The sequence below is a fragment of the Perca fluviatilis genome, chromosome 4 (assembly GCF_010015445.1).
Source record: "Perca fluviatilis chromosome 4, GENO_Pfluv_1.0, whole genome shotgun sequence".
In the NCBI taxonomy this organism is placed as follows: Eukaryota; Metazoa; Chordata; class Actinopteri; order Perciformes; family Percidae; genus Perca; species Perca fluviatilis.
Window position 1 is genome coordinate 22,930,505 of NC_053115.1, and position 9,635 is coordinate 22,940,139.

A 9,635-nucleotide genomic window follows, 5' to 3' on the forward strand; every position below is an offset into this window, starting at 1 on the left:
TCCTAGATTTGTATATTTTCAAACATTAGTACTTTGAAAGTATTTCTCATGTCACAGAAACCACTGAGAGTGAATCTCGTGTTTTGGATGTTATTATCATGCGGTCGGTGTTTTCGTTCCTGTGCTCTGCCCAAATCTGACGCCTGCCAGCCCGCTCTCATCTCTGGCTCTATGGAGCTCTGTGCGCCAATGTTTCCTGGAGAAGGCAGTGGTGTCGGACATTCCTGTAATCGTACGTTGCAACAACTGCTGCATGTATTTTTAGCAGCTGAAGTTTGCAGTGCGTGCTTGACACAGTGTGGATGCTTACATCATTATAGTTAGTTATTGTTATCGTTCTTGGTATGGACGGCACTTTACAGTCAATAGGAAACTTGTAAAAAGGAATGAGTACTTAGTAACTAAGTTGCTTATATTAGCTAAAGGAAAATGTATAGAGTTATAATATGCACTCAGTTTCCAGTTTATTAGGTACATCTAGCAAAAACTAATGTGGTCTAATACAACAGTCCTGCAATAAACCGTACCTTCATGAAGGTTAAAATGTTCGTTTTAGAGAGGGGTTGATTTAACTGTGTGATCATTTTGGAGGATGTAGTTTGATGTAGCCTACTCTATTGACATAAAAGGGTGGACAAAATAATAGGAACATCTCAGTTGCAACACAGTTCAACAGCACCGTAAACTGCAGCCTCAGAAATGTTGTTAGACTGCTTTACTTTTAGCTAGGTGAACCTAATAAACTGAGAACTGAGTTTATATCTGGTGCTTATACTAAGCATACATTATACAAATACAAATGACCATAGTTTTAACTGTAAAAAAGAATCCTGTTAGTGAATTTCCTGCCTTAGTTGCCTAGGGTAATTTGCACTTAAACATGATGGCAGTCAATTTTATTATCAGGATAAGTGATAATATTGATTCCTATATAGATTTAATGGCATTGTACACCTGTCACCTTCACAGAGAGAGATTATTGAGCAAAAAGAGCAGACACCTTCAGCTCTTGGTCTCAGAAAGAAGTAAAACTTGTGTACATATACTGTACATATAACATAAATGCAGTGCTCAGATGAACATAAAGCAGATATGCAGACAAACGCAAGAGAAAGGTGAAGATGTGAAGCATTGGGAGGCCCTGACAACGCACTAAACAACAGTAATTTGACTTCATCATTAACCACATTCAGTTTCATATCCTACAGCTAACAAATTACCTCATCCATGTTAAACTAAAGTTGAGGTGGTCTGATCAAAGGCTTAAAAGTGAAGCCTCCGACTTGACTCCTCTTCAAAGGTTTTTGCTAAGAATGCTTCGTATTTCAGGCGGGACTGACAACCACCTGGTCCTGGTTGACTTGCGGCCTAAGGGCATTGACGGGGCTCGGGCCGAGAGGGTGCTGGAGCTCGTGTCAATCACTGCCAATAAGAACACCTGCCCCGGGGACAAGAGCGCCCTGACTCCTGGTGGCCTTAGGCTAGGTAAGGAACAGCTTCACATTACACTACATTTAGCTTGACTCAGACAAGGTCTTGTCATACTTATTAAGGATATTATCAGAAACCACATAAAGAAAATGGTGCTGATTTGTATATTCAAGAACTTTAAAACCTTAAAACACCTTTAACTTTGTCAAGCTAATCAGTCTTGATATGTTGGTCAGCTGTTTTTGTGTTCCATATTTAGAGACAAGGTGAGTTTTTTTTTTTTTTTTTTCTTTGGTTGGTCAAATTTACTTTGCACTTATTATTCTCCTCACTCGCTTTTTCAAAAAGGACTTTTGCATATGGAAATTAGTCAGCCACCAATTAAGCCACAAGCACTGAGCAGATCATGATTAATTAAGTATGTTTGGGTTTTTAATCATCTGCCAGGAAGTTCAAGAGCTCCACATCTACACTGCCACATTTTCAGCATTGTCTTAAGGCGAGAAACTTCACCTACAGCACAATGCACTGCACTAATTGCCTTCTCAATTGTTTATTTGATTGAAATTTTGACTGCACCATAGCGACCAACCATAGACTGTAAAAAAAAAAAAAACTGTACAAAGGATTTGGCCGAATATTGGGCTTTTTTTGACTGGGTTTGGTTTCTGCCAAACCTTAGAATTTCTTTCCACTGAACCAGACCCAACTACGCGCGCTACACTGGTGGACATTTGCCTATGAAACATCCGAAAGAATACAAGTTGTGCATGAAGGAATATCCAGACAGCAGCCAAAATGCAGCAACTTCAGGTATGGCAAAGGAAGGACAGTCACAGCTAAAAACTTGTGTTAATCATTTGTTTTCTTCATTAATGTGTTTACTGTGTTAATGGACTGAGGATGGGAGTAGGATTCGCTATTCGGTTTCGGATTCGGCAGAATCTTAACCAGTGGATTCGGTATTCGGGCGAACCCCAAATATCTGGATTCGGTGCGGTTGAGCGGCGGTATTGAAGTCCCGCCCACACACCTGCCCGACACACAGTTGTCATTCACGACGTTTCACCTCATTTTTATAGCATCAAATAAGTAATACAAACCTATTGCTATCTAATCTATCTAAAAAAAATTAACATTTGAACAAATATCAGCATGATCAGAACTACCTAAAATGACAGAACCAATCTTTGTAAAGAAATTATTTGAGGTTTACTAAGAGTTTGGCCATGTCCCATCTGCTAACATGGAGGGGGTAGGATTTATGACCTATACTGCAGCCAGCCACCAGGGGGTGATCAAGATGTTTTGGCTTCACTTATACAGTCAATGCGTCATTAGCCATCAGCATCAATGTTGGTTTGACACATCTGGAGTCTGTGTAGATTCATTACTGACATTTCAAGAAGCTCCAGGGCTCTGTTTTTTCCCCCAAAGAGCATACAGTTCCTTAATAAAATAAAACACAGGAAAATACATTAGTCAGTTTAAAAGCAATGGAAAAGCTGTAAAAGCAAAAGGAAGTGATTACCAGTCAAAACTTTGTATTTCAAGCTGCAGATTTTGTGTTCTTTTCCATCCCAGGTGCTCCAGCCTTGACATCCAGACAGTTCAAAGAAGCTGACTTCGTGCAAGTTGTCGAGTTCATGGATGAGGGCTTCAAGATTGCCTTGGACGTCAAGAAAAAGACAGGTTAGCTTACTGTGAGAGGCGAGACAGATTAATTAGTAATTGGCAAAAACATGGGCCTCCTTTTTTTTTTTTTTTGCTATTTGATTTATAAAACTTTAATTATTCGAAATGCAACAAAAGTACAATATGCTGCTTGTTATATTAAATTGTTGGATACTGAACCACAAGTGGAAACAATAAAAGCCCAGTGGTGATTTAAACAAAGGAAGCAAATGACAAAAGGAGAAAGCTAAGCATTTTCCTTTTTTTCTTCTTCTCTCCTTAAGGAAAACTCCAGGACTTCAAAAACTTCCTTCTTCAGGACCCAGAGACCATGGCTCGCATGGCCAACCTGCGCCACCGCGTTGAAGCTTTTGCCAGGCCCTTTCCCATGCCAGGCTTCCACGACCATTAAACCAAGCAATATAGAGTTTGTGGGGCCATAACAGCCAGGTGGCAGAAAGCTGGCTGGGCAAAACTGTACAAGGAGAGGGGAAAATATCATGGTAGTGAAATGTGGTTAGTGCCTGTGAATCAGGATGACTCCCTTTTTTCCCAATCACATATGGGAAACCACATTTTTTTGAAATACTACTTTGCAGTAATCCATCAATCCGTTCTTGTAAAAACTTGTTGAGGTAAAGAAACAATAAAATTTGACAGATTTTGTAGAGCCAAATAACCTATTTTCTATTGTATGTGTACAAATCTTTCTCACTTGTCATTGTGCCATTTCTTAGTGACAAATGGCTCTCTGTGTCAGACTCTGTAACTTGATTTGTGCATAATTAGTTTTTATAATGAGATACGCTGAGAGGTCTTAATGCTGTAAAGAGTCTTAACTAATGTCTAATTTAGATTATTATATTCACATAGAGATGTGTGCATGATAGCTTTCTTTTCTGTTGAAATAAGATGAAATAAGGTACACAAGGAGGCTTGATGAAGTGAAGGGTGGTTCTGTCATACAATGTTGTGGCCTTTTAATATCTCTGGGGCAAGTTTTGTTGAAGATCAGAAATTAACCCAAAATGTTGTCAAAATATAATATATGAAAGTTAGCCCTTTAATTTATTGATTTGTGCAACTTTAAAAGTCAGATTATACATGAAATGGACTAATGTTAACCTCTTTTAATATACTATAGTCACTAAAGTCATAAAGCAACACTACAACCTGTGTTCAAAATAATGTTTACAGTGTGAGAAGTTTTTTAAAACAAAAATCAAATATAAGCTTCAGAAAGTAGAATTTAATGGGAATTTGTATTAGATTGCATTGCAAAAAAGATTTCCACCTCCATCCGAAGATGTTATCTTTTATGCTGTTGTGCTTGCATCATCCTTTTTTCTTCCAGCATAACATTGATGTCAGATTTGAATTGCTATATATTTTGTTATGACAGATAAATAACCAAATGAAAAAAATAACAGAAATGTCATTCTGAATTTTTTTTTTGTACTTTAAGTGTGTTTACAAGAGTATATACTTTTCTATGTATTTAAAAAAAGAATTAACTATGTAACAGCTATCATTTAACATATATCTTAAGGTTTCCAATACCAGCTGATTTGTTGTACTAGAAAGACTATAGTGCAGTCTGCCTGATTTCAGTGTCCTTTATTTCACAATGGTGTTCAATGATAGAAACTGTGAAGGAGCTTGATTTGAAAAAAAACAAACAAAAAACAGATTCTTTCTTGTCTTATCTAGCTTACAGATTGGGACTGTCATTATCACTGCATCAGTGAGGAAGCAAGATTTCCGTTTGTGAAATGATCATACGGCACAATAGAGAAAAGAGTGTTAGAAATAGTGTGGTTTTTTTCTTACTTTGCACAAAACACAGCTTTCAAAGTGAGCTCAATCAAATGAATTATAAACCTCACAAGTTTTTGTCAACCGATAGACTAGACTTTGCCAAAATAAACCAATAAGTATTTTACAACTGTGTTCAGAAATCTACTGTTTGTCTGTTATCTCTATGTTGCCAGCCTTTGTACATCAACACAAGTTAAACATTTTTTTTTAACTTTACATTGAATTAGTATCAATGTAGTAGTAGTAGTAGTAGTAGTAGTAGTATAGAGTCCTAATAAAATCCAATAATGCAAACATAGTTTTTGTTGTGTCATTGATTTGTATATATATTTTCATTAACTTTATTGTATAAATTAATGCATACAACTTGTGACAAAAACATTAAGAACAGCATCAAATTATAAAACATGTCATGTCTTTACTCAATAAGGTGATACATTCTTATATTGCATGATATAAGATAAATGTATTACAGTAACCTCACAGAAAAGGAATAATTAAAAAAAATGATAGTAAAAAAATAAAACCGAACTGAAAGGTAAGCAATATAAACATTTTCTAAAATTCTTGTAGCATATCAACTACAGTATATGAACACGTTTCGGATTTGGATAGAGTCAAAGTATTTCCTGAATTCAATTCTGAAAGGTTCATATGAGACTTTAAGAACTTAACTTTGTGGATGTGAAATTTTCCCAGTAGAATTATTAAGGTGACAATCCACTGTACTGTCTGGTTTTTGTTTTCATAGAATAATATTAAAACATTGGCTTCCATCTTTATTGAGTGAATGTTTTGAGTGTGAAAGTACAGTGCCTTGCGAAAGTATTCGGCCCCCTTGAACTTTTCGACCTTTTGCCACATTTCAGGCCTCAAACATAAAGATATAAAACTGTAATTTTTTGTGAAAAATCAACAACAAGTGGGACACAATCATGAAGTGGAACGAAATTTATTGGATATTTCAAACCTTTTAAACAAATAAAAAACTGAAATATTGGGCGTGCAAAATTATTCAGCCCCCTTAAGTTAATACTTTGCAGCGCCACCTTTGGTGGCGGCGATTACAGCTGTAAGTCGCTTGGGGTATGTCTCTATCAGTTTTGCACATTGAGAGACTGACATTTTTGCCCATTCCTCCTTGCAAAACAGCTCGAGCTCAGTGAGGTTGGATGGAGAGCGTTTGTGAACAGCAGTTTTCAGTTCTTGCCACAGATTCTCAATTGAATTCAGGTCTGGACTTTGACTTGGCCATTCTAACACCTGGATATGTTTTTGTGAACCATTCCATTGTAGATTTTGCTTTATGTTTTGGATCATTGTCTTGTTGGAAGACAAATCTCCGTCCCAGTCTCAGGTCTTTTGCAGACTCCATCAGGTTTTCTTCCAGAATTGTCCTGTATTTGGCTCCATCCATCTTCCCATCAATTTTAACCATCTTCCCTGTCCCTGCTGAAGAAAAGCAGGCCCAAACCATGATGCTGCCACCACCATGTTTGACAGTGGGGATGGTGTGTTCAGGGTGATGAGCTGTGTTGCTTTTACGCCAAACATAACGTTTTGCATTGTTGCCAAAAAGTTCGATTTTGGTTTCATCTGACCACAGCACCTTCTTCCACATGTTTGGTGTGTCTCCCAGGTGGCTTTTGGCAAACTTGAAACGACACTTTTTATGGATATCTTTAAGAAATGGCTTTCTTCTTGCCACTCTTCCATAAAGGCCAGATTTGTGCAGTATACGACTGATTGTTGTCCTATGGACAGAGTCTCCCGCCTCAGCTGTAGATCTCTGCAGTTCATCCAGAGTGATCATGGGCCTCTTGGCTGCATCTCTGATCAGTCTTCTCATTGTATGAGCTGAAAGTTTAGAGGGACGGCCGGGTCTTCGTAGATTTGTAGTGGTCTGATACTCCTTCCATTTCAATATTATCGCTTGCACAGTGCTCCTTGGGATGTTTAAAGCTTGGGAAATCTTTTTGTATCCAAATCCGGCTTTAAACTTCTCCACAACAGTATCTCGGACCTGCCTGGTGTGTTCCTTGTTCTTCATGATGCTCTCTGCGCTTTAACGGACCTCTGAGACTATCACAGAGCAGGTGCATTTATAACAGAGACTTGATTACACACAGCTGGATTCTATTTATCATCATTAGTCATTTAGGTCAACATTGGATCATTCAGAGATCCTCACTGAACTTCTGGAGAGAGTTTGCTGCACTGAAAGTAAAGGGGCTGAATAATTTTGCGCACGCCACTTTTTCAGTTTTTTATTTGTTAAAAAAGTTTGAAATAGCCAATGAATTTCGTTCCACTTCATAATTGGGACCCACTTGTTGTTGATTCTTCACAAAAAATTACAGTTTTATATCTTTATGTTTGAGGCCTGAAATGTGGCAAAAGGTCGAAACGTTCAAGGGGGCCGAATACTTTCGCAAGGCACTGTATTTCTAAATTTTTTTCCAGAATTCCATTGTATAGGCCTACTGACATTCCCAGACAAAAATGTATAGTAGTTTCTTCAATTTACCAAAATTCACATTTGTCATCTACAGTTGCAAATCTTGAAACAAATTTGGTAGTGGGATAAATGTGCACAATTTAGAATTTTATATTCTTTAAATTTAAAAGAGAAAAGTCATGTTTCCTCAAGTGAACATTAGGGAAATGAGAGTCCCCCACACACACACACACACACACACACACCACTCTTTTTGCTGTAGAAGTAATTTCTTACATGTGTCATTAATATTAAACATCACTTGTCACACACATTGTCATAACAATGAAAGTAAAACAAAAACATATCTAGTGTGGAGGAAGGTGTCATCCTGTCAAAATGCAATCATGTTTATCTGCTGATGGTGCAGACTAAGTAGGCCTACAGACAGAACCATCCTACATTTTTTTCACGTTTCACTATATACTTTGTGAAATGGTAGCTACATTAAGTACTATTATACCTATTTGAGTATCCATACATCTGCTCCTCCACTAAATGAAAAATATTGTGTTTTTCACTCTACTACATCTAGGCTATTTTACAAAGATTTTACATCCAAAACATATGATCAGCTCATAAAATATTAAGAATTTGTTTTTAGTATTTCTTTAAAAAAAATACTTTTTCAGTGCACAGCTTTTACTTGTAACATAGTAAGTTAGCCTATATTCAAAGTGCAATATTATACGGCTGTTAGGAAATGAATTGCATATTGTCCTTCCAGCGGATTATTATTATGTTTACGATTATTCATTTGTCAGTAAAAGACAATGGTAAAGCCTGCGTTCTTCACACATCCATGGTTCTTCAGAGCTATTTCTTGTTGGTGCCTCTTTAATCACATCACATGACAACCTCTACATGCTGCAACACAAATCCAACGCACCCAATCTGATGGGGCGGGCTATTTAATAACGTTGACCTGCCAATTTTTGGTTCTGTTCAACTGCTGCTTCACAACTCACCTGTTAACTGCCGTCACGTCTAGAAACACAACTATCCCCACTACTGCTGCTTTTACATCCCATGTAGCATTTTATAAAGAAGCTAACCTACCAACAGATAATATAGCTAAATGTAGATAATGGCTTTGAGGAGGATATGTTTGTACTGCTGCTAGCTAACTGTTAGCTGCTGCTAGCTGCTCTGTTCGACGACCGTTACTCACTATCCTATTGAAACCGCTATAGCTACTTCAGGCGGTTAAAGCTAACGTTACACTCAGACAGTAGCTAAATATTAAGGTTACACCGGATAAAGTCATAGTTGCGGTGGGGCCATTGCAACTCTTTTCAAAGGATTTACCATCCTCTAAGTACCGGCGACCACTGCTTCACCAAGTAAGTGTTTTTTTAGCTTGTGCTTTAAATGACTGTCATGAGATGATGTCTTGGCTCTATCCATCTGAATGCCGGTCTATATCTGCTCTTAACCTTCTTGGCTGTTATACGCATGCTGATCTGCTTCAAGTGATGTCTTGGTGTCTGCTGGTTGAATGCTTCCGACTTATTAGACTTAGATCTATGTGCAGTCTTTCTCTTCGGGGTTATACTATAGTTACTTTTCCTTGGTTGCATAGATGTTGTCTTTCTGGTAATTAGTTTACATATAACAACATGATAGGCTATTACATACGGTGTTTAAGCCGTATAGAAGCTGGTGGTTAATTAAAATAACCATATGGCCCTGTGAATGGAGTAAAGATGGAATATGGATTTGGGAGTATTATAATTGTTAATGGACTGGATTGAGTCATTACCCTGGATCGGTGTTGATTTTGGGTTTTTTACTATTGAATCAATGTTGTATAATGAAAGAAATTTAAACTTGATTTAGCTATGCCTTACAGCCCTTTCACATATTATTTCCTTCCCGTGACGTACAGCTGAAACCATGGATGTATTATGGGCTGAAACAGTGTGTTTATATGACTGCTTACTTTACTGTTAATCATGTCATACTTGTGGGTTTATATTGCAGCTGCATTCATTGTCAGTAACCTTATGTAAAGTGTGTGTGTGTTTTGTACTGGACAGCTTGGATTAGAGCATGAACATGCTGCTGAACTGAGGGTCAGAACAGAATCAGCACTGAATGTTGAATTGTTCTGATGTATACCGAAGTGCCTTTGAATGACGATACCACCAGTTTACTTAGGAAAAGAAGTGAACAAACTTCATATTCAGTGATTATTAATCTTTCCAACTGAACT

The 9,635-nt window shown here is 37.5% G+C and overlaps 1 protein-coding gene across 1 annotated transcript in view; it reads left to right on the forward strand.

Annotated features, from left to right (window-relative positions):
• The window catches only part of shmt2 (serine hydroxymethyltransferase 2 (mitochondrial)), a 26,132-nt gene extending 21,069 nt beyond the window's left edge, over positions 1–5,063 (forward strand). The window contains exons 10-12 of the mRNA XM_039798335.1: positions 1,330–1,485; positions 3,016–3,123; positions 3,390–5,063. Coding sequence (XP_039654269.1) covers positions 1,330–1,485; positions 3,016–3,123; positions 3,390–3,517 — 392 coding nt within the window. The 3' untranslated portion in view covers positions 3,518–5,063. The remainder of the gene's footprint in view (positions 1–1,329; positions 1,486–3,015; positions 3,124–3,389) is intronic.
• Positions 5,064–9,635: the final 4,572 nt, after the last annotated feature.